This window comes from Temnothorax americanus, unplaced genomic scaffold, assembly GCF_048541705.1.
Source record: "Temnothorax americanus isolate GAGA-0224 unplaced genomic scaffold, ASM4854170v1 Scaffold29, whole genome shotgun sequence".
Taxonomy (NCBI): domain Eukaryota; kingdom Metazoa; phylum Arthropoda; class Insecta; order Hymenoptera; family Formicidae; genus Temnothorax; species Temnothorax americanus.
In genome coordinates this window covers 357431-384010 of record NW_027509432.1, presented here as the reverse complement: position 1 = coordinate 384010, position 26580 = coordinate 357431, and the positions used below count along the sequence as shown (strand labels likewise).

At 36.4% G+C, this 26580-nt stretch overlaps 2 protein-coding genes across 4 annotated transcripts in view; one reads left to right on the top strand and one right to left on the bottom strand.

The window, feature by feature from the left end:
* M (zona pellucida domain-containing protein miniature) overlaps positions 1-26580 on the top strand; it is a 267575-nt gene that overhangs the window by 140940 nt on the left and 100055 nt on the right. The window lies entirely within an intron of this gene.
* Sol1 (CUB domain-containing protein Sol1) overlaps positions 1-26580 on the bottom strand; it is a 232044-nt gene that overhangs the window by 137733 nt on the left and 67731 nt on the right. For all 3 annotated transcript variants that reach the window (XM_077410713.1, XM_077410711.1, XM_077410712.1), the window contains exon 4: positions 10443-10657. In XM_077410713.1, the coding sequence (XP_077266839.1) occupies positions 10443-10657 (215 nt within the window). The remainder of the gene's footprint in view (positions 1-10442; positions 10658-26580) is intronic.

The following is a 26580-nucleotide window of genomic DNA, read 5'->3' as shown; positions in this document are numbered from 1 at the left end:
TTGCTAAACCTGTTTATTTTTTATTTTTCAAATTTCGTAAAAATAAAGTAAAATTAATTAAGTAAATTAATAAAACTACTAATATACTAAAAATAACGATTTACATTAAATTTATAATAATTAATCAATATAATCAATCATGGGTGGTAATTACTTATCATTTAATAATAGAAAATATTGTCTGATTTTGTATTTTGCTAAATTTTCGGAGTTTTCTATCGAGAGATCATTCTTAACGATTTCTCCAAAGTTCCCTTGAGAATGGTTAAAAATCTCTGTCTGGCACTCTGACTAGCAAAATTTGAAATTGCAAATTAGCGTAAGCAGAGATGTATACTGAACAATTCAATGTTTTGTCAAAATTGTTGAATTTTGTAACGTATTTGTGTTATCATATATGTAACATATTACAAATCATCCTTTACATGTTTCCATTTAAAATATAATATTTATTAAAAAATTTCTACCTATATATAAAAGCAAATATAATGGTCCTAAAGGAGTTTTATATAACATGACCCCTCGTTTCCCAGCTATTTTAAATCCAACTTTTGCAATTTACGATTTTGCATTTTCTGCGAGAGAACCGCACGTTTTTTTGTAATCCGATAATGTTCCTTTCGAGAATAGTTTAAGACTTTTACCCTAACGTCCCGCAGTTCGATTTCCAAACTTTTCAAGTATCCCCTTTCCCTCCAAACAATACCGCGATACTCTTTCGCTCCAGTATAAATGATTCCCGTTTCCCCTTTTATGTGAAATAAACTGGCCACTAAATTTAAATGGAACCCATCCTGCTATCGACTCAATCGATCGCAAGCGATGGTAAGGCTACGCGCGATTGTACCTTTTTTCGCCAATAATCTTTTCTACAGAACTCGATTGTCACATATCTGAAAAAATATTTTAGATTCTTTAAATCGATAATGCACGATAAATTTTCGTAAATATGAACATTTTATTTAGTAGGCAACAAGGAATCTTATAAACAAGTTTAAAAAAAGTAAATATTTTTAATTAAATCTCTGAATTATTTCATTATTATATCCTATCTATAGAACTTAAATTATACATAATTTATATTTATCGAACGAGACAATTAGCACGCTTCGATTAAGCATTACGGCGTTTCAGTCCTAATTTCTCGGTAGAATTGCTATACGACGTCTTTATTAACGCGTTTCTCCGCAATATTCTCGCTTTCGTGGACTATTTATATTTTCATCTCCTCGGAAGATTCTTATCCTTTTCTGCCTTTTCTCGCAGCGCCTTTGTTTGGCATCTTCTTTACATAATTCTTTTTTTCTTTACTAAAATTTAATTTTCTTCTACTTTGTGTTCTTATTTGTCTGTGCTAACAATATCTCGCAATTGAAAAACATCAGGGAATCTTCTTCCTCATTAATCAGCATTTGTATTTTAAAACTCGAGTATTTTCATATTTTCTCTAATAGAGTTGTATCTTTCAAAGCATTTCCGCAGATATGTTAAGATATATCTCTTATATTTACCACTAAACAAATAACATACCTTAATTTTGTGCTGTATTGTCTTAAGATCCGGGAGTAAGATAGAGTTCATCAAGGTTTGGTATATATATATATATTTGTGATTCAGTCTGCACTCTGTGCCATGGTGCCGCGGTATTTGCACACATATATAATTATTCAGATTGAAAGTAATGGAATTTGGAACTGGAACTGGAACTGGAATTACTTTGCGAGCATACAATTTTACTTCGTGATATTTGCACGTTAAATTCATAAAGTTAAAATGCAAATTAAATTCTAAAAATCATCAACATAATATGAGTGTTATTTGTACTGACTTATAGCTCCCATTTTTAACATCGTGTTCATTTGAGCTTCAAGAGCATTACTATTAAATTAAATCGCAAACGAAATGTGACGTACTTATGAGAGGTATAAAACAACTAAATATTGCTATCGGTGCATAATGTACTTATCCGGGATGTAACGCATATTGCACTTTACGCGTTAACCACATAAGTTCTCGATATACGTATATAATTTTTTCCGCAACGAGGACACGGCTTTCTAGAAAAAAGATTCTACCTAGGAACAAAGTTTCGCGGAGTTCTTTTTGAAAGGGTGCCGAGTATAATAAATTTACCGGGCGAGTTATTTAGAGCGATCGATGTAGAAAGTGCCGACGTGCTAGTTCCCCACGACGCGAAAGATATGTCTTGCTGCTCTTTCGCCTGTACGCTTTGAAAAATGGAAGTCTTCGCAGCGATTGTCGCCGTTTGCTCTTCGGGCAAGCGTTTTCATCTTGATGTTAGCAGATTGTCCTCATATGCAAAATGCATGCTACGTTTTGCGACTGAATTCTACGTACAACTAGACAATATAAATCAATAACAAAACAAATTTATAAGAATTACAAGCTACACAAAATTCATAGTTTTATGATTATGTATTATAATTATAACTGTTAAAATATTTTCTAAATTACACGTGTGTGTGTATATATATATATATATATATATATATATATATATAGAACTTATGTATACGTTAAGTAATTTATAGATCAATATTTCACACTAGCTATATACAGAATTACCCGATATGTACTTATAAAATGAATCGATTGAGAGGAATTGAAAAACAACAATTGAGTTTTCGTTTTAATTATAAAGTGGAGAACATTAATAATGTATCTCCTTTACCGTTAAATTACTACATCGTATAATCCACATTCATACATTGTTACACATAAAAATTGATTAATATACACAGCACAAGTAAATAATTCTCGATGCTTTTGTTAATCTGTAATAATATCAAAATATCCAATACATAACAATAACATGAATTTGCTTAATTATGGACAGTGCATTGTCGATTAAAGTATTTTAAACATAATATACCGCTCACTGATTAAATCATATGAATAGGTGTTTATAAATTTTATAAATACATGTTTATACGCTGGGATCGTTAATCACATTCCTGCATTACATGCTATCATTAGATTACACGGTAGGTATCCGGTTGTTAATTAAGTGATTTGCACTTTGCATAGCGACGGCGACGCGTCGCGGTCGGTTCGATCAGCGCGCCGTACAATAGTACCAAAAGAGAGCAAGCATTAATTCGCTTACATAAGGTCGGTCGCATCTGCACGTACAGTCGCTAGAAGCTGAAGATCTTCTAAAGCTCGAGGTCGTTACGTCAGAGACCGAGTGCGCCGTGCATTTTCGTATAAAGTACGAGGAAGCCAATTGTGTGTTCACCCGGATTCCCTCTCTATAATTAAAACGGATTTCTATCGTAACGAAACTCTCTTAAATTGTCACTTTGTGTGTTGCAGCAAAATCTTTAATAACCATTTTGATATTTTGCTTCATTTGAGCACTGCGGTTCTCCGAAGCTTATCTTGGATAAATAAATCACAATTGTTTACGTATATCGTGCTGAATTAATATGTACAGTTAATAAATCATTTCTGTAAATTCGTCCGCCATGTTAACGAACGGATATGCGCTAACGACGCGTTTTGTGTTTCGGCGAGTTGTGACGGTGCGCACGTCCGGCCATCCTATATTTCTCCCCTCGAGTTAAATGCAAACAAACCGGCTCCCATTTTTCCACGGAGAAATAACACTCCCTTCGCTTGGCTGTGTCTCCCGCGTTGCTCAATGGCATCGATTAATCGCACGGCCTTGTCGCGCGCACGTGTTTGCAGCTAATGTAGTAAACACTGCAAACAAAATTCATCGCTCCTGCTACCTAGTGCGACCATTAACGATTCGTCGTGCTGTTTTATTATCGAAGCGCTGTAACGGCTCCTATTTATCCCTTTGAATATATGTCTCCAACAAAAATGAGCTTTATTCAATATATATTCCGTACTTTTTACACGTTTTAAAATAAAATCTAATCACACCGTTTCGCGTTTGTTTATGCAAGTTGAAAAGAATCATGCGTCAGCACGATAAACGCAGCCCACAGCTTCGTTGTGACGGGAAGAAGCTATGTTTCTCTCTCGAGAGAGAGAGAAAGAGAGAGAGACGAATTCTCCGAGCCAATCTTTGCTACGGATCGGAAATACGCTAGAGCCGCTTGTTCGCGCGAACAGAAATCTCCTGATTCCACCGGCATGAACACGGTGGAAGAACGTAAGCTCCTCGGGATTCTTCTTGAATTTCGTGCTACACCAGCTAGCAGATAGATTTTAATGGGCTTGGTACGCCGGACACGTAGTCACTTTACGCCGGTGGTACCCCGGGCGAGCTAGGGGGCTGGCGCGTGTAACACATTCCCTGTATGCCCGTGGGTGTACCCACGTGTGATGTACAGGCGCACGTATACAAACACTTAGCCGTCACTTGGCCGAACATGCTGGTGCCGACCAACGAACCCCTAGGATCAATCCATGGGGCATCGCGTATAGCACAAGCGGATGCATCGTAATTTCGTCATTTCGACATTTGGAGAAACGGAAAAAGCTTTCAATTCAAGTTTTGCGAGTGAAACGTTACAAAGTCAGTTTTTCCATTTTTTGACGTCAAATATCGTACAATGAACGATGAAAGCGTAAAATAAAAACAAAGTCGTGTCGATTATTCTTTCGAGTACAGCAGAGCACAAATTGTTGCGGCAAATACTGCTCGCTCGAACGCGCGCGAATGTATGAACGCCATAAGTGTCGAGATGACTTACAACGTTCGGGGTCCTCCTGTGGAAACAGCGCGGCAAATCTTTCTGCATTAGCTGTTTTCTTGCAGAATCAATCTTTCTTCTTCATCTCATCATTCGTGCTCTCCTTCCTGAATTAATCTTGTTACGTAGGTTATTTTCCGCAAGGACGACGTAGACACAAATTTTCAAGATTATTACCCAGTCCAATTAGGGACAGATTAGGTTTTGACGCATCGATTTTTATTTTAAATATGAATACAGGAAACAAACATGTTCCCTTGTCTTCACATTCCAGTTCACATGTTATCTTTAATTAAAAAAGTAAATTTCGTTAGTTTTTGATTCACTTATTTTTGCAAAATTAAATTAATATTCTCAGTTTTATTCGCGATATAATTAAATCCATATCCAAGCTAGCAACGAAGGTATATGTATGTATAATGTATACACGTGTGTGCGTTTGTTATAAATTAGATATATAAGTAAATATTTATAAAGTTAATTATTTCGTATTTCTCATAGATATTTATCAAAAGTTCACTGCTATAATTACAGATTTGAATGTTTCCATTTGAAATTAATTTTGCATTGCTCGATCGTTCATCGAACCGGGACGACCTACTATCAAGGTGCCTTTTCATGCTGACGCTCGACGCTCGATTTGGGCGTCACTTGATCACGTGATAGGTCACGTGACAGTCTTTTTAACGCTCGTTTCAGTCAATTTGCTTGTTTCGACGCTCGCATATTTGATGCTATTTCGCCTTCTTACCGATGAAGTTGGTCACGTGACCAGTTTTGACGCTTAAATCAAGCGTCGAGCGTCAGCATGAAAAGGCCCCTTCATGGACAAACAACAGTCGAATAAACTTGAACGCAGCTGAGATTTTCGTTTTTCAAACTGAACCCACCCGCTTGTGCGAAAGTGTCAATATTTGTTTACGTTGTTATGGCTGATCAAACTTGCACACATTGCTGTTTCGTAATTTCCATCGGGAGCGCAACGAAAATCCAAGCCGCGATTTCGCATCGTTATTCCCACGCGTATGCAATTGAATTTCGTTAATTAATTGCGTAATGACGCTTGCGATTCATTATATCAATCTATCCGCCTCGGTGCAAATTAAGGCAATTGGAGCGATTGAGCTTAGTTGCGATGCATTTGTTCGCACTGCTGCATATGGCTTGTGGACCCAGACGATGCAGCGGTTAAAACAGGATGTACTGTTTCGTGTAACGTTCTCGTGTTTGAACTCTTCCATCATTTCGGCAGCCTACCATGCTACCATATACTTCATAGATAATATCCGCACGGGCGCGAGCGTATTACGCGCCGCGGATAATGCATTACCAAAGTTTGTTTTAAAATTATGCTCAGCCGCATCGTAATGTTACATTTAATGAAAGGAACACGGGAAAACTTCAACATAGTCATGCATTATGTAATTATATCGAAATATTTTTATACTTTTGATAAAACTTATAATATTCAGATATAACATTACTTATCTCAAAATTGTATAAATTGTACCTTGTTAATATGTAAACATTTTGAAAAATATATATCTAAGCATACGACTGCGTGCAAAATTTAGAGAAATCCTGCAATCTAGTAGAAAATGCAAAAGTAATGAAAGAATTAAGCTTAAAACGATTTATGTACAAAATAATACTCCTAGGGAATATCCACCATTATAAAAACGATGCTTCCACAGTTTTTCTAAAATAACATTTCATATTTCGTGATAAAATAATAAAGGAATTTAAATCATATACATATATAAGATAATAGACGTGAGTATATGTGTTTCATTTCCCGCAGGAGAAATGCAGAAGAAGTGAGCCAAGTTTAGTGCCTGATCAATATCCAAAGTATTCCCATGCTAAAAATATGCTTGATAATTTTTTCAAAACTGGACAAGCGCGATATTTTACCTTCGAATAAATCGTTTTAGTATTTAAAACGTTATATCAGACTATATAAACCTTATTTTATTAATTCTTTAACCGAAACATGGCGCATTTTGCATAAGCTTCTTTCCTTTCCTTGGTTTCATTAACTTTCTTCATCGTGAGAAATATTCGTCCTTACGGTAAAACTCATAATGATACACGAAGTTGTTTACGAGGCCGTGAAATAGATAGACATCCCGAGTCAAAGTTTCGTACCATCAACCTGCTTTCCGTAAGGCAAGATTTACCTTAACTCTCGACAGTCTGAAAAACTTTACGAGTTTAAGTACTTTTCGTATCAGATGTCTCTAAGGTACGAGAAACCGGAAAATACGCATGGCAAGGTGGGATTGCATAAGAGAGATCGCCTAGTGAATTTTTACCCTTGGGGAATCCCTGAATGGAATTACCGAAAATATTATCAAGGATTTTAATAATCAAATTATGTGAACGAACTTACGAATACCGCCAAAATATATATTTTCAGGGGATTTCAATGAGTCGACAGAAATCAATTTTATTTATCATTACTTCAAATGTGATTATTGATGTGATGTGATGTGACTATTGTGTGATTGTTATATCAAAATAGTTTAATAATTAATGTCAAAATAATTATCTTAACCTTTATTATCTTTAAATCAAATTTTATTTTTATCCAACGCTTTATCAAACCATACCAATTATACTAACTTTTTTCAAAAAATTTTAACAAACTAATGAAAAATTTTGCACCATTAAATTTATCGATCGCACAGCATTTCCCTTAAAAACATTCGAACGTAACGAATATCGAAATATGTATTAGTTTGATGTCCTTTAATTGCCGGAAAATATAAAATGAATCCTGATAACGGAATATCGAGTTGAAGTCAATATCTCGGTGCGAGCCCGACGCTCTCCAAGTAATTAGCCTGGCGCGGGCGCCGCCGGTAAGAAAGCTTGTGAAAATAGTCTAGACTAAATTTCTCGCTTTATAATCAATATCGCACAAATAGCCGAAGGACTTTCCGACTTGATCCATATTTCCTCCCTATATCTAGACTATCGCAATTATGGCACATTTTATCAATAACGATAAGCATTCGAACTTTGTTAGAATTTTGACTGTAACTTTCCTAGTTCCGAATTCTCCGAGAGATATTCTCTTATTATAAGTTCGTGCACTGTGAATAGTTATTGACATTTCTCTATCTATGTTCTATTGTTGATATTACTGTAGAATCTATTTTTTTTTCTATTTCGATCGGATCGTACAAACAAGGATGTAATAGTTCTTGTAAAATAACATGGCATGTTATATCATATAGAAACTTTTTCATCAAACCCATCGCGTTAAACTTTAAATAATTATCTAAGGAAAACGGGATTATCCTTGTTAATCTCTTAGAAGGGAGGAACGATATTTTTAGTAACCGCGCCAAGGAGACGCCTTCGCAATTTTCTCATTAATTGGCGGATTTGGCCGAGATTGAGATTATAGGCGAAGAAGCGTAATAAATGAATTAGCCTATAGTATTATATAATTATTACTATCTTATCAACTTTAACGCGTTGCAATATTTTAGCATTAGAAAAAGGCTATTATTAAAAGACGAATAGAAAAATTATAATTACAATCAGAAACATCAATTCCTCTCTAAAAAACCTGTGATGTCTAGTAAATTTAAAATTTGTATGATTTAGACTTCTTTCACTTATTGGAAGCTAAAAATGACAAATATAAATGTTCTAAATTATAATGACTTGAATTTTTTTATAAATTAGTTTGAAATTATTAATTTTTTTAACACAAATAATTCTGACAATTATAAAATTTCAATGAGTTATTGATATATTAACATCTACGTATTACACATTTACATATGATTCAAAATGTTTTTTAACTATTGTATATTACACAATATTTTGAAAATAAATAGCTTCTCTTTCAGTTTTTGTCCTATATTTTCCTCGATATAATCCAACAAGCGAAACCTGTACAGCAAAGATTAACGCTTAAAAATCCAAAAGTTTTACATACATGAATAGCATTTTCCTGTAGTTTCTCTTTCAAATTTTTATTCGGTTTGAATTGCGTGTTGTATTAGAAATTACACTTTAATTTTACATATTCAGTTAGTTTATAATTTATATGACTACATATTCAGAGACAATTTGCAAAATATATTAATTTGTTAAAACGATTTTATTATCGTTGGGTGATAAAAAAAGAAAATGAAAATATGAGGTTAATAGATAAAAATAAAATATTAAAAACAGTGTGTAAAAATATAAAGAAAAGATATGCTTTTTGTCGATAGTATCATTTTTCCCGCTTATACGCGAGCGACGTGTTCATCGGATGATGGATCGAACAAAATGGATTCGTGACGTTTCTCGGGTAATAGGGATGGCACGAGTGTATTTTTCTTATGATACGTCAAGAGCTTTATCCCATATATTTAGTATTATAAACTTTGATAAAATACCGAGAAATAACTATAACATTTAATTCAAAAAACATCGAATATTGATTAAATATATAATTCGGATTTTTGTAGAGTACGATATATAAGACTGGCTAAATAATAGTCAGTCTTAAATCGCAGTCAGCTGCTGGCAACCAATTTTTGTTATTAATTTTATTATCCTTTATTTAATTTTTCCCAAATTTTGTTTGCTATTGTTTATATTTAATAAGAGTATAAGAGTAAGAGTTAAGACGTTGCATGGAAATCCATAGAAATGCAATGCGAGAGCGTGATTTACAGTTAATCTCGAGAACAATGATCAGATTGGTATTAAAAAATAGAACGCACATGTTTGGTCGCATCTCGGGCGAGAGATATATTTTTTATCATGGAAAGTACAAAATTTCACGCGGAAAGTTGTAGGAACATAAAGAGGATCCCGCTGCAGCCAGTGCAGAAAAAAAGATGCAGAAATGATTCCAAATTGTAGAGGAAACTCTCACCCACCGTGGGAGAATTATGTCACTGTTATTCGTGGCATACGTAAGCCGACTGCATACACGTGAGCAAAATAAAAAGTTCGCGGGACAGCATGTTTAAAGCATGTGTCGGGCAGTTATATACGTGAAACGCTTACTAACGAACCGTCGGCGTCGGTTTAAAATCTACAAAATTTCTAGACTGGTCGTATGGCCTGAAAATTTGCGACTTTAATTTCGTGAAACCACAGATAGGCTACTATTATGGAGAAAAATCCTGCTAACGATTTATCGTAAAGTTAGAAGATTGCTATTAATTTTGACGATTTATGTTTCAACAATATATATAGCTTGTATGTGTGTATTGATTAATGTCATCTGGAGATAGACATATTATTAGATTATTCGTAGCAATTTGTTGATAACTTTGAAATAATTTTCCAATCAAGCTGTGAAATGATTTAGAAGTGAACTTGAAAGAGTTTTGTAAAACAAGATCTAAAATTTCTCGATAAACGCAGTAGTTCGAGGTTGAGTAAACTCTCTCAAGCCAAACGAATTTTCCAGACCGAGAAACGAAAAAGTTTCCGTTAAAATACCGTCACTCTTAATACAGTTTATTTTCTATCCTAAGCTTTCCAAGAATGTGCAACGGCTTTATTTCACCAGAAATGTTGATTTTTTTATACAAGTGATTCTGCGCGCGTATCATTTTCGACGGCAAAAATTTTTATTGAGATTTTTACACATTATCATATTTTAATCAGTTGCATTTTATACTCTGCTTAAAATTCTTTATTCATGAACGACCATTGAACTGCTATTATATGTACATATTATCTTAGCATTCGCATTTAAAAAGTTAATTTTATATAAAAACTGTAACTCACGTCTATCGATGAAACTAAAAGTGCCGGAAAAGCCAGTAGAATTAGACGATGGACCCTCAGTGTGAAACTCCAGAATGAGTGTCGATCTCGAACTGTAAAGAAATTGCGGGATGTCACGCAGTTCTCCGCAAAGCACCCCGGACCAAGGGGTGTACTCAGAAATGCCCTTACTCTCCAGATGTAAAAATAGTTTCAAGAAATCTCCTTTTGTACAGCTGAAACCAAATTTCAAATATATTGTTAGTATAATATACAATATATGTATATATATGTATAATAATAAATAGTGTTAATCGGGCATATACCTGAATTTTAACTATCTATATAAATTTAACGTATCAGAGAAAAAGAAAGAGAGAGAGAGAGAGAGAGAGAATAAAATCAACAATACGCGATATATTTACACTAAACCGATAAATTCACTAATACATTTACTCTCTAAATCTGATATCAGTGACTATTTCACTGATTCAGCAGTACTATTCACTGATTCAAATTTAGAGAGTAAGATGTTCATAATTCGTAATATGCCTAGAACAACTAATTGACTAATTACACTCAGTGTTGAAACGGAACAGGTGTTCACACAAGTTCCACTGTACACAGATTACCACAGTTCGCGTTCTTCGAAAACGTCTGTGATCCCGTGACTTAAAGCGAATACAATGCCGAAATTAACGCGGCTTATGGCAAAGCCGAGAAGTTCATGCCAGCGGGTTGTGCTCGCAAAAACAATTTGCTACTCGCATTAATTCAGAAATTCCGAGTTACAATTTCGATGAGACCGGAGCTGTTTCCAATAGCTCCGATGTTGTTTTATCAAAAGGTCCATGATTAATGTCAAAATTACCCGAATCCTTTAAGGTTTTTCGTGCCCGCGGGGTGCATGGAATATTAAACCTATTACTCGACGCGCGCGCGCGCGCGAAACTATTATATCGAAATTACTTACAGGTGAGCGACGAATTACACATTAATTACACCGCGCTACAAGTTCAGTTGAAATTTACCGAGGTCTTAATGATCCCGTTACGCAACCTATTTATCACGCTCGCTTGGACAGCTCCTAATTAATCGGTGGCACTCCCTGCGCGATATTCCATCTGTCGTGAGTGAGTCGCCGCGGTATATGCCTGCGATGAAACGAATTAATTTTGTCGCGCCAACATTTCTTCCGACTGGACTGCCTCGCGAGCATGCTCCCTGGAGACGCAGGGCACGAAAAATCTGCGAATGGATAATTTATCAGTATGCGATTCGTCATCGTTAATAGTGGCCGTGGAAGATATCTCTCTGACAAGGCTCAGGCAACACTGTAAATAAATAGGAAGCCGCGGGTGGCCGCGGGTGACCGCGTATCGACCGCAAGGATCGCTACCACCCTGGATATTAATTTTGCACCTTAATTTCCCAAACGTATTTCCGTCGACGCTCACTCAGATCTTACGAGTCCCGTTACGATATACAGCCGTATAAGGTGGTCTGCGGCAGTCAACGTTTGTCGTTATTAACTGAAGCAGGGAAGAGACGCGGCCCTTGGCGTATCGCGCATCTACTACAGAGTAATGAGATAGGGATAGAGTAAGCGCAAAAGCGGTATCGCCTAGCCCTTGACTACTCGACGAACCTCCAGTGGCTAAATTCTCAGTGGCAGGAGTCATTGGTCGAACAAAGATGGTGCGAATATAGTAACAGTGAAATTGCATACCTTTCTAAAAATTGTTTATTTGAGTGATGGTTGCTTGAAAATTGGCATATTTATATATCTAGGAATATCTATAGGAATACGCGATATATTAATTCCGCAATACTGTCTCAATACCAACGTTAACTTTCCGTAATTCAAAAATTTTTTAAATAAATAACTATAAATTATGATAGAAACCGGAATAATTCGCGACGACGAGTGATTTCGCAGAAGAAGTAGAACAAAGGGAGAAAGAGAGGGCAAATTTAAGAAGGCAGGAGCGAATTGATGGACCGAAATTAAGAGGTGACATCAAAAGTTGGCAACAGAACGTCTAAAGCTCGACGAATCAAGATTTACGCGAGCTTTCTCGAGGCTCGTATAGCACGCACGAGTATATCATAATGTTACGTCCCTTCGCGGGTTCCCGAGGCAGAAACACCAACGATTTGTTTCGGAGTTTCGAAAGACCCGCTTGTCAAACGACACGCTAAGAAAAGTTGAAATCGCATGTAGAGATCCGTGACCGAAGACGAAAAGGTTGTTGCCACTTGAACGTCGGCGTTGCTTCGCACCGTTTTGCGTCGGTTCTCGTAGCACGACTTTTCCGCACTGCAATGGTTGCACTCGGACACTGCTTGACTGCTGGCTGCCGCGATTTATTACGTGGTTCAGGAAACGAGTTTCTCACTTTCCGTGCGATGCCCGGGTGATATTTTCTAAGGTTTCGGTGGGAGCTAGAGAGGACGCGATAGGAAAAATCATGAACGATCATGGTGCTCGATTGGAACTCAGCGGAAAAAAAAAATAAATCGAACCGCTGATGAATCTGTCAGACCCTTTGGCCACGTCGGATGGGTACGAGTTTTATGAGAAAAGCGGGTGGCGTGAAATACGGCCGACACTTTTGCACCTTTTTTTGATCGTACGTCAAAAAGTTAAAACGTGGTAAAAATTTTATTATGATCGAAGCCTAGTTTGTACACGACGTGCTTACACGTGCAATATTAATGGAGAAAGCTTCCCGTTAATATTAGGATATACAGTGGGCTTCGCAGTTACCTTTCTCCCATTCCTTCATTCATATATCAAAATGTCGAAACTCGGTAAAGTGGAGAAAACACTTTTAAGATTAACGGTCGACTCGTGGTTTTCACATAATTTCGCCAACTACATCGAGCAAATAGATACATTCCGCGTCGTTTTTTGTCAGTATTAGCTGCAAACATAGATACGTAGAAATAAATGAATGTAGAGTAGCACGAAAGTCGTGAAGAAAGTTTGTAGACTACTATTCTGTTATATGAAAACGCGCTATATTTCGTTGTCCACAAACTATCGATCACTAAAAGAATTCGAAAGCAAGCATACTTCCAAAATAAAACTTATAAGTATCGCAACGCGGTACATTGCGATTTACTTATACGTATTCTGTAAATACAACGATCTATGTTTCTATGTGATCGGCGCGCGAACGATGACGAATATAACTTTATCGTTGCTCAGGCAGTGTAACTGCAGTTGGCGTTCGATATTGGCAATTGCACCAAATATAGCAACGGTGTCGTACGCTGTTGAAGGCAAAGAGCCACAGGGTGTGTGAGTAAGAGTGAGAGTGAGAGTAAGAGTGAGAGAGTGTGTGCGTGAGAGAGAGAGAGAGAGAGAGAGAGAGAGAGAGAGAGAAACAAACTTTGACATTTATATCTTGTACCTGTCACTCTACGCTAAAAAAAGTATATATAACAATATGATAATAAATCAAAATAACAATTCGCGTCATTTTATGATGAAATGGTTAAAAAGTCAACTCTAGGAATAAAAGTATAAAGTCAGAGGTATCTCATGATTGAAGCAGAGATCCTGATTAGCGTGCGACGATTCCAAAAGTTTTCGCCGAGAGTCCGCAAAAGTTGTCAGTGTAACAGGGAACACAGAAGGCCCAACTTCGCAAAGAGTCCTTTATGATTGGCCCAATGCCAGACGTCGACATATCGCGTATATGGGTATAAAATATGTTTTTGGGAAATTAAACAGAATATTTCAACTACTCGATTTAAATTACTTGAAAATTTAACGTAGAAAACAATTTAACAGAAAAAAGAAAAATTACTGTATAATATTTTTCAATAATAAGCAGCATAAAGTAATAAAAAAAATAATAATTATAATAAATTTTGTAAATTATTTTCTCAATCATATACAAATATATCTATCATTGTATTCCATTCGATTATTAAATATCCCGCACGTATGTACAAAAAGACATACTTCCGTTAAATTCTCTCCATTTTTCTAGAAGAGATAGAAACTCAAACATATATATGTATAAAAAAACAGTTGTACTGTAATTTTAATAATTGAACAGATCTAAGGTTAATGTACCATTAGGAGTTGACATTTTGTCGATTTCCGGAACTGTGATATTGACTTCCCAAAGGTTTTCTCGCAAGCGTATACCGTGCAACCAACTCTGTGGTTCTCCTACGCGCCTGTCCAATCACGCCACGTGATTTAATTCGAAATGCATATACTGTAAGCGAGGTTACGTATACATTACATGCAAGAGAGTTACTCCGAATTTAGCCCACGGCTTTATACGTTCATCCTTATCCCCGCAACGATAAACTAATCGGTCTCGCAAATACGTGTACGTCGTAACTTATCTCCTCAGTTTCCCCATGCAACGGACTCGAACTATCAATATATCAGAGCGAGCCATTGAGATATAATGTTTTGATGTAATGTAAAAAGCATACATCCGTTTTTACGTGACGGTTTACAATAAATTGAATTTAATCTATACATAATTCGATTTTCGAAACGTGAAAAAATTGAGAATTAAATGTCTGAGATCTAAATATCCCTGACCGTTCAACAGCTTTGTATGCACTTTTTTCTCTTGTCTCATATTCACATTATTCAGATTCTGTCAAAAGGTTCTCTGTGAGCTTCTACTTATTTTTTTAAATAAGAGACTACGCAAATAGCACTGTATTACTCGTAACTTTATTCGCGCAACATCGGATCTTTCGAGGCGTTATTTCCGCGCAATTCCAGCTTGTAATTTCCGCAGGCAACGGCAGCGCTTACGTGCAAGTCGTGTTTCGCGATGACTTAAGAGTTCTCGGAAAACCTCACCCTATTACAGTCGCAAGGTTAAATTTGATACTCTTTTGATTAACACATATACGCCAAATATTAACGATATACATATGTACTGTCGGTATTTTATTTCATAGTTTTTATTTCGCGAAAAATTATGTAGCACGTATAAAGTTTCTTTGGAACATTCCAATGCATAATGATTATCGATTGCATTTCGTTACTTACGGTAATTAAACCTACAGACAAATTAATTCTCTTTCTATAAGTCATTTGTGCTGTATCCGGACGACAAAACGAGAATCACGTTTTCATTATTGATTCCATTAATAAAGGTAATTCTTCAAATATATAACTCTGCTTCTTGTACATAAAAAAGAGTGAATATGTGTGTGTCTGTGTGTGTATGCTTCATTCAAATATTTTTCTCGCATTTTAGTATTTTCCACTTTACGTATAAAAATTAATAAATGTATACTATCTTACTTTTGTAAAATTAGATTAGAACTTAAAAAGTATTTGTTTAAATACATGCAAGCAATTATTTTATCTATATGTATAAAGGATTGATCGTTTTCTACACGCGGTAAAGACCATTTTGTCTTATCACGATTGTTCTTATTTTATTATATTTAAAAGTTTCATTAATAGTGTGAGACACACAGAAATGTGCAAATTGAAAAAAAAAACGCATCTCACTTTTACACAAATATTCTGCTTAATCAGTCAGTATAAGCAAGGATAGAGGCGGACGGACAGCACGCGGTCAGTTCTTGCATTGTTTCCAAATAATGCCTGCGGCAGTTCGGGCCCGAATCAGAAAATGTAGTTGCACTCAAACAGCTTTACATCAAATGGCTCATATCCAAGACGAGCTCGTAAAAAACGTCTGGCTGGTGCTACTTTAGCGCCGTGATACGCGCGTTCCATTAAAAGACTACGAGTATTGTGTACGTATTTGTATGTGTACGAGCGTGTAAGAGCAGCAAATTCTCTTTCCCTCGTTCGTCTACGTAGTGACGCCTACACGGTGAGAGCGTCGAGAACATGTTAACCGCACTTTAAATCGGAGTTCGTACAAAACGGAAAACTGAACAACGACGTTAATCCATCTCTACATAAAAATATAACAAAGGGGATGGAACTTTTCTTTATCATATAATTACCATATAAAAATATTAACTAATATAAAAATTACATGTTTTCTGATATGTTATTTGCATTCATAACTTCACATAACAAAATACATAAAATATTATGACATTTAAAATTCTTAGATATAACAATTTATAAAGTATATATTATATATTTGATTCGATGAAAATTTAGTTGATATTTAAAAATTAGAAAATATCAAGCACATTTACTCAACGATAATTTTACTTTCCAACTCTGAATCGTTACTCGTTGATTTCTCTCCAGGTTTAGACTATCGACTTTCTTTCTTCAATAAAGCACTCGCATTCCTCTTTCTATGTCTTATTCCTTCTTCCGTTTCTGATATCTTACTGAGCTTATAAAAGCTTTTATCGGCTTAACGGAATTCTCACTGAACGTTTGAAAATAATTCTAATGCCAGTTGATATGATCGATGAGTTGACAAATTCTCTCGATACGTTTTATTAAAAATGTTATTAACATTATTGCTGCCATTCATCAAAATTGTAATAAAATCCGCAACTATGGCAAAAAAACGTAATAATTATGATATTGCATATGTAAAAAAATTATCTAATAAAATAAAATGTTAATATTACGAGAATTTGATCGGACGCGACGTATGGCTATTTCCTGGCTGATTAAAGAGTGAGCCTAACTACTTATCGAGTAACTTGACAATAGCCCAGCGCAAGCATAGTGAAACTACTGATATACAAATATTCTATTCTCCATGCGTAGCTTCAATGATCATTTACATGCTCGCATTACAGCATTACACCTCCCATTATCGTAACTAGTAATTTCATTAAACACAGATTGGGAACTGGGAACGATGCCATTAATATCCTATCGTGATATCACGTATCATCGTTACAATTCACAGTATAGGTTGAGTGAAACTTTCTATATTATATTATTTATTCATTATTCAGATATCACGAGAGACATAATGCCTACCCGTACAATAGAGAATATTAAAAACAGATAACTAATTGATTTCATTGACATAGTAATCGTAATAGATAATTATTATTAGCTATAATTAAATGAGAACAGTCGTATCACATTCATATATTAACGGACAAGTCTGTTTCGGTGATTATTATCGTCTGTACTGTTTCGTCACGATTTCGAAACTAATCTCATCAAAAACAATTTTATTGTTAAACAAAGTATCCTTCGTTGTTTGTAAGGCGTAAAGTAAAACTCGCTGTAAAGTCTCATATTGTGTTCCTGGGATGACTGTGTCCATCGCTCAATCCGAATGGCTTAGTTGAGACATGCAAGCCTACTGCTCGCCAACGCGTAGCAATTGTACTCACCACCGAGCGACAATGGAGATTTAGGAATGCGAGCTCAGCTAAACAATAGAGCTTTATGAGAATCTAAATCCACCACAATGGACGGCGGTCGCGGTGTGCGTACGCCGATCGATATTTTAAGGTGTCGTCGCTGGCTTCGCGCCATCGACCATCCCTTGTTTCGTGACATGGAATAAACGGAATTGCCGTCTTAACCCTGAAGCATCAATTTAAGTGTTAGCTTAATTTAAACGTCAATTTAAACGCCGGCCTTACTACAATGCGAATATCTTGCATTATTAAAGAATATAAATGTTCGCAATGTACAGAAACGATATTATGTAATTAGCGTGTCTGTTTATAGAAAGACTTTCACGCTGTTGGTGACCTAAATGACAAGTTTTTCGTTCTTATCACTTTGATTGGTATGCTTATTATGTCATAAAACAATTTAATTATGATTTTAATTAAAAACGGTTATTGATTTAGATATACATATATTTCCAGAGAGAGTGCCTATATACATATATATGTATATATGTTTGCTTGTAAGATATATATCATTACTTCATATATAATTTATTTTCATAAAATTCAAATTATTAAGTATTATCCTGATATCTCTGATTAAAAGACTCGTTGATGATATGCCGAAATCCTCTCTCACGTTGAAAAATAGAATCGTCAAAAGCGCGGAGCTTTGTAATCACTTCTGATATTACTCTCATCGATCGTACTGTTACCTATCTTAATTCATTTCTTTGAAATCTCGAAAACTGCTCTATAAAAGAAAAGAGAGCTAAGCATCTACGATAAATTGACAATTTGAACAGAATTTTAATAAAAATATGTAACAAAAAATTTTTTCAGTTTACTGAATAGAACACAAATAAATGCTATAAAGTTTTTCCTGGAACATTTTATGTGAACATGACACGTTCCGGCTTTAACATTCGGTGTAATCTACGCAATTACTACTAATCGCAACATATTATGAAAGAAGAATCTTCATGTATAAAAGAATCCATCCAAAATTATTACAATTTACTGACGCAAGAGCGTGCTGGTAATTAAGCTAGCGTGCAGATAATAGTACCGGGTATTTCATCAGGCCCTAGGTGTGCATATAATGTTGCGTCTAATCGTTCAACAAAGGATGTAGTCAAATACGTTATATCGCAAGAGCTTCTACACGCACGGATTATATCGTGACTCTCTACAATAACATGTGCCAGCGGAATTCGTAATTCAAGTACGAATATTATCGTCGCATCTTGAATGATCCATTGTCGTTAAAATAGCATTTGCGTATTACGAGGCAGACAACACAGACAAATTGCTGGTTTTTTTCTTCAGAAAATCTCATAAACTTCTCTTTTGAACCGTGTGTCTTTGTTAAATCGTGCATCTTATATAGAAATAATGCGTGCACGTTACAAAAGCAGAAAATAAATTTAAACAACGCTTTGTTGCTGACATGATATTTTCAAAAAAAAAATAGACTTCTTTATAAACTATCAAAAGTGACATACACATATATGTATGTAAAAGCAAAATTGTTTTAAGTACCGGTAAAATTATCTTAATCATTTAAAAAGCAGTTAAATAGGATAGGATTTTTGCTTCGTATATACACGATAGGTTGAAATAATCCAATTGATAAAGAATATTCTGCCCAATATGTCTTCGCTAGTTGCATCCCTTCGAGAATAAAGGCATTTATCCTGCTGATACGACGCGTTTCCCTGAGCAACAAACCAACTCCCTTCGGGACTACGACCCTCAACGATGAAAAGTGGTCGCCTCATACAATAATTCAAAAAGACAACAAGATCCGTAGAGCGATATGTCTTAACTTTCATCATTGCCCTTTTCGACGACATCATGGTCATGCCTCTGACGGTTGCCAACAAGGATATTATTAGATGGTATACACTTGTGCGTGTTTCTCTATAATTGTATTGTCTATTCAGAAAAAGAAAACATAATAAGGAACATTGTGCAACGATGTTAATGTGTAACGAGCTTGGTAACGAGCAATGTGCGGTACGCTACGTTCCAGCAGCGCTTTCATCCCTGGTACAATAAATGAAACGATGAAAAGTCCTCGGTAACGCTTTATAAGCTTCTTTCATTGAAATAACTAAAATATAAAAAAAATATCGCGATATCGCCTAGTACTACGTTCAAAAATCAATATTTTATTTAAATATTATTAAAACTGAGATATGAAATTATTGGAGAGTAATACTCGTAATAAATAATTGTCACATTTTATATTGATTCCTGATTATATCTTGATTGTACGTATTATATATTTTTTTGCGAGTTTCGATAAAATCACTACGTGCATTTTTAAAAATCATACTTTATAAAATTTATTACGTGCATGATAGTTATTAAAATATTAATTTAAGGCACATGCAACGTTTATCGCTGCATCGTTCGCGTTTCCCATTATTTCATTTCTAGATATGTATATCCTCACGGATTATGCCAAGTGTCGAGCTGCAATGTTAAAGCCAGATGATATTGTTCAAGTGCCGCAGCTTCGTGCCATTAATCGCTATCCAAAAGGAAACCGTTTGTCCTCGACTAATGCTCTCTTGCCTCTCTTCTAATTATGGAATTACATTATATATATTGTACACGTAAATCGATAAGATTATATATTTAAAATCAAAGAAGAATGAGGGATTAAATCCAAGTTTAAATATATAAAACTTTCAATAATAATTTTTCCCTCGTCTCTGACATTACTCTCAATAAGATTTCTTACGCAATATCTCTGCATTTAATTAAAACCTTCCATTTAACTCACGATATAGAACACCATCTCAATTACTTAGCTTAAGCATCGAGATTGCGACCCGTATTACCTTTGTTTTCCCGGAAATGTCGCACAGAACGAGAAAATACGCGAAATTCGGGATATAATCTCGACTAGTCGTTAAGTAGACAGGAACTGAGCGGAGTAAGTTCGGCGCAACAATTTGTTCAAATCCTCCGAAATCCCGATCCGTACGGTCGACCGGCCAAGTCCTCGGCAAACACCACTAAGGGACTATCTTGGTGACAGGAGATTTGTACTCTTGTGCCATACTGGAAACACGGAATTCAGTGCAAGCACATCTTTCGAATAATAGCATCGCCTTTGTATTTACGTCGAGTTTCCGCAATCCGCAATCCTTAATATAACGCTGCTCAATGAGATTACGTCAAGGATTTCTTTTTATCCAATTGCAATCGATTTAACAAACAAATAAACTAACAGATTGCTCCAGAACAGATTTGCGCGAGAACGACATTTAAGGAATTTTCTGTTATAAGTTCGGCAAATCCACGTGCTCACATTTTATATTATAGCGCAGATTGCGCACAGCCGTGCTCCACAGAAGGTATGCTTTAATACTCTTCCCGCACTTTTCATTTGAACCATATGGCGTCGGGGTTACGAATCCATGATCTTTTCAATATCACGACAGTCTTGTGGGAACATCTTAAGTGACTTCGACCGTCGTGATGGATAATAATCTAAAAAGATATTCCGCGAGCTTACCGAGGCCGAGGGTGCGCTTAATATTCTTAAAATATTACGCATTACGCATTCTTAACCCTAAATCACTAAAACTCGCTGCTCATTCTTTACCTTTCCGCTCAAGAGCTATCATTGAAGAAGTGTATGCGGGTTATTCGATACGCACGCGATTTACATATAAAATGTGATCTAGATGTGACGAGAATGTACGTATAACGAAGGGAATAATTTAGCTGGTGCGCGATATGTCACACAAACTACAGAGTTCAGATATTCAGGTTCTAATGGGACGTTTTGCTGTCTGGTGGATTGGTCGAACGTGTTCGAACGATCGAATAAACGGAATCAGTCGCCGTACTCGTTATATTCATCCAGACAAATGCAACAATGGGATGCTTTGTGGTATCAATGCCATTGCATCGAACGTTGAAGCTTCTCGTTGATCCCTCTATGGAAAAAAGTGCGTAAATATTGATTTCAACCCGATTTTACGATACTTCATAATTGTCTGTTGTTTAATAAAAAAAACTTGAGAAAATAATAAATAAAAAATTAAGCAAATAACACGGAGTAAATTTAAGAAAATAGCAAAGAAAGATTTAATAAGTTTGTAGCTGCAAAATTCATTCGACGTTATACAGATATACTGTATCAATACGCGTATTAAGCTAAGAACGAACAACATAACCACAGGTTTCCTAAGAGCGTGAGCGATTGCAATAAGTATGGAAAGCGTAAGATCACGAGAGACTTAACCCTGCATTTGAGCGACTGCTCCGGCACGTGCCGTACTTTACTTTATGCCACGTACTCATGTACCTCGTCGTCGACGACTATTACTTATCCCTTTCTACCATTGCGTTACGTGATGACTATTCTTTAGTGAACCATCAAGTAATAAGATGTTGTCAACTTCTGATAGCATTCTCTCGCAGTACATCGTACTTAATTCTAAACTGCAAACATTAATGTTTTATCATGTCCATTTTTGTAGTATATAAAAAACGGGGGCACTATTTCTTGCAAAAGGTGACATAGTATTTGGTTGAATCCGTCGGGAGAGTTAACGATACATATAGCGAATAAACTGTAAGCGCCTCCGTAATAGCATCCGCCCGCGCGAACTGATTTACCCATTGTGTATATCAACCGCATCCGCGTGAAGATGAATCTTGCGCAATAAACTCGGACAACGGCTCGGCACCGGATATTTTTGTGTACCTACGCTCCTCTCTGTACAATGGGCCGTATTTTTAGCCGCCGGTAGTGGTGCTGGCCTATATTTATTTCTGAACGACGGGAATCCCGTTTTCAGTGGTACTGCGTTTCTCCCTTCGCCAGGTATAAAAAATTCTATTTTTTAATATTTTGCCACTATATATCGCGCGCTTTTATCGCGGAACGAATGTGTTCGTTCGGTCTGTTTTCGCTCTCTTGTCACATCATTTACTTAATTAAGACGGCTCGTATTTAGCTAGGGGAACCTGGTTGATTTGAGGAAAACAGTCGGACGTTCGATATGCTTCCATTGCGACTTTACAATTCGCAGAAAAACTCGATGCAAATGCGCAACATTTTCCGACGCGCGGTCGCAAATGCGAGCACAGAGTCTCGTCGACGAAACTACGGTGATAAATAAAAAATATCTGTATATGAGGGAGACTCTGTGCGCTCGACGAAATTTTTTCCGGGATCGCAATGTTTATTGGACTTGTTTCGCGAGTGTAAATAACATTGGCGTTCTGCCGGATATCCGCGTGGACCACTTTTTCCGTGAATTGTAAATGTATCACAAAGTGCTACCCTTATCCACGTTAGGTTCACCATGACATTACGGTACGTTACATGTTTCAACGTGAACGTTAGTGCCAACTCGTACCTTGTGACCTGAACGTAATTTTTTTTTAGTCGCGACATATAAAAATTTAATATTGATCTTCCGTTATATGTAACGGAATACACATGCATAGCATATAACTGTTATTCCGCGACAGTCTTACATCGTGAAAATGTCGCACATCCGCACCCTTATGTTTTTGAAAAGAGGCAATTTGTGCTACTGAAAACATACCATGTATTATTCTTAAATTCTAAATAAATAAAGATTGTGCTCGCGACATTTCTGCTATGGACGTAGATATGCAACGTCACGGGTGCGCTCTTAAAATTCTGATTTATTCGTATTGCATTTCACACGGATGCGATATCGCGGACTTTAAATGAAAATTATAATTTAATTTATAATAATTCAAGAAAAAATTATGTATTACGATAGCTTTCATACAAACTAAACTAAACGTTTTAAATAAACCTTTCACATGTAATTTCACACGTTTCGTTAAAATTACATAACGTATTATTTCTTGGCAATTCTCTGAGATACAGCAAGATAAAGAGATACAGCGCGATATTTAATGATACAAAAAAAGTATAACAAAATTATTCGGTATGGCCTGTTGCATAGCATTTTGCTTTGTTGGTCGTCATATCGCCATGGAGTAACTGTTGTATTAATAAGACGTGACAGAAATTCGGGAATCTCTTTCTCTTTTTATTAAATATCGGACAACGTACGTGATTCGATATGACGGGATGTTATCAGCTTGGGCCAAGCTCGTGACCTGCTTCTCTCCATTGTATCTTCTCCACTCGATTCCCCCCTTTCGCGAGTTATTGTCTTCGAGTGGAACAAAAATTGCATCGGTGACGGTACCGGCCGACTCAAGCGATTCGATATGAGTCCAACTATTTCCATTCGTCGACTTCAAAACGGCTGAATAGGTACCGCTCGCATAGTTCTGATTGTAAAGGAAGTATCCACTTCCACTTGCCACTTGACCGTATCGCGCGAAACTACGTTATACGTTTGCCAAGTTTGTAACAGACAGATTGCTACGTGACACGTATTAAGTATCCGATCGATCGACGAAAAGGATAGATAGGTGACGGACGATCGCTACTCTTTTGCGATATATATAAACAATATAAAAAATTATTTACTAGTATATCTCAAGAACTTTCTTATAGCTGCGAATAGGTGCAATGTGTGACTGGTCATTATATAAATTTCTAAAGTCGTAGTCTCGCACACAAATCGGTGCACATACGTACGGAATGCCTAAGATAGAATAGGTAAAGTAAAATTTGGTGTGATAAGAAAATATATTTCAGAAGAAAAGAATATAGGTAGAGATAAAAGAAGTTTGAAAATTGCGAACGGTAGTTAAACATATATACATATAACAAAAGCACGGGGCTTTATATGCTACTACATTTATTCAGTAGTTTATACATTTCCTTAGAATGTATGCGAAAAGAGTATGAGAGCGATTTTCGTGGAGAAAATGAGAAGTTACTGTACCATAATTACGAGATAATTATTACTTGTTCAAGAGCAAGAGCTTTCATAACATCATAACTGCGAGCCATTTTCTCCCTCAACGTCGTTCTGATTTTACCCCGCTCGGCAAGAATCTTTCTACGATGGGCCTAATGATGAGCTCAAGGATTTGTAATATCGTCGCGCAATCTAACGCATTCACACAGCCGCTCGCTTCTCGCCATTGTGCTCGAGACGTTCTATCGATCCCGCCTCGTTTCTTCTTCTTGCCTCTTGCTGCCTTTTCCCTCCCGTTTCTCATTTAGCGCGAGAGATTGCAACGGATACGATTTCAGCTTCTTACCGACGATTACTTACGCGCGAAAGAGAATTTATGGGATAAAACGCAAGCATCCGTCCCCGGACTCCCCGGTTACAAGCAAAATACAGAACGATGAACAAACTTCCTGTCGTTTTCCGACAGAGAGAGAGAGAGAAAGAGAGAGAGAGAGAGAGAGAGAGGGAAGGCAGGGGGAAAAGGGGAGGAAAGGAAAGAAGATTGACAAACGCAATTGTCATCTGCTTTGGATAGTGGTCGGAAAACGGTGGTGAGCTGAGAACTCGTCGTAGGAAGTGGATAAAAGTAAAACAGAGACAAATAAAAATAAAGAGCCGTTGTGTCCGTCGTACACAACAATAAGAATTTACACTCGCGTTTACTGCCGAATTCACGATAACGTCCATCATGACGATTTTCTTACATCCGCAAAGAGCGCTTAGTGACAATTGCTTATAATAGCGCGGTATGAGCAATACCTTTAAAATCTTCAAGCTCCTTGTACTTTCGACCCACATATTCTAGTCCCCGGGCATTTATTGTCTCTCTCTCTCTCCCTCCGGCGCGGCGGTATTTTTCAATCGCGGAGAACGAATGGGAACGTATCTTTTTTACGTTTTCCGCACGCGTCCTTCTGCAGAAAAGCAAAATGGCTAACGGTGGGCGAACGGTGATTTGATGGACGTGAAAGAGGATAAGATTGTAAGAGCGTCAGTGGTGGCACTTTTCGGAGGGAAGAGCAAGGCCCACAGAGAAGCGAGCAGATGAGCTTCCGGTATTCGCGGCACGATTCGGCATACTCTTGTCGTCACATTTTATTTGTAATACAGCTACTTGCATTGCAGAAATCGCAGAAGAAAGCCTTCCGGCTGCGCTACAGTACAAATCAATAAAAATATGCGACAAGGACGGAGTATTTTAATTTTCTAAGAGTACACGAGGCGCGGGATCGTTTTTTTTTTATTTTCAACCTAGTGTTTAGCTCCCTATTTCAATCTTATTCTTAGCCTCAGTCTCTTCAAAACTCTCGCTCTCGTACGCTTCACTGGCTTTCTTTCTTTTCAACGTTTCTCTCGTTCGTATAGTTAAGGAAACGCGATTCCAAATCTTTTTCCGAGACAAACCCGATCAAACGAGCTCGACAAGAGAAGGACCCAAGTATTGTTGTACCGGGTATGCGAGCCATTCTTCTCGAGTTCAAATTAATCGAACGCTTTAATCCGCGCGAAAAATCCGTCTCGTCATCTTTATATTATTATAGCAGCATTGGCCTTTTTTCCCACAACGATCGTTCCCTTCTTATCCGCTCAAACGCCGTGACTCGCCTATCCAGTCTTCCTATTCCCCTTCTCTAACTTTTTCTCAATGAAGAGAAGTGCCTGATTTTTGTCCGATTAAAAAGTTTAATTTCAAAGTTTCGAAAATAATGAGAATGTAGTGACGACGCGAGCGCAAACTTTATTCCTCGTTTCTTATTAATAGAGTACTAAATATTTCAACTGGTATATATATATTATCCATATCGCGAGATCTTATTTATTATTATTACTCTAATTTTTTATCATAATTTATTATATTATTTTAGTTCAAATAAATAATTGAGGAAAATCACTGCTTGTAACCATATTCAATTCTTCATATTAGTCAATAAAAAAAAACATATTACTGACTCTTATAATATCTGTTTCGAATA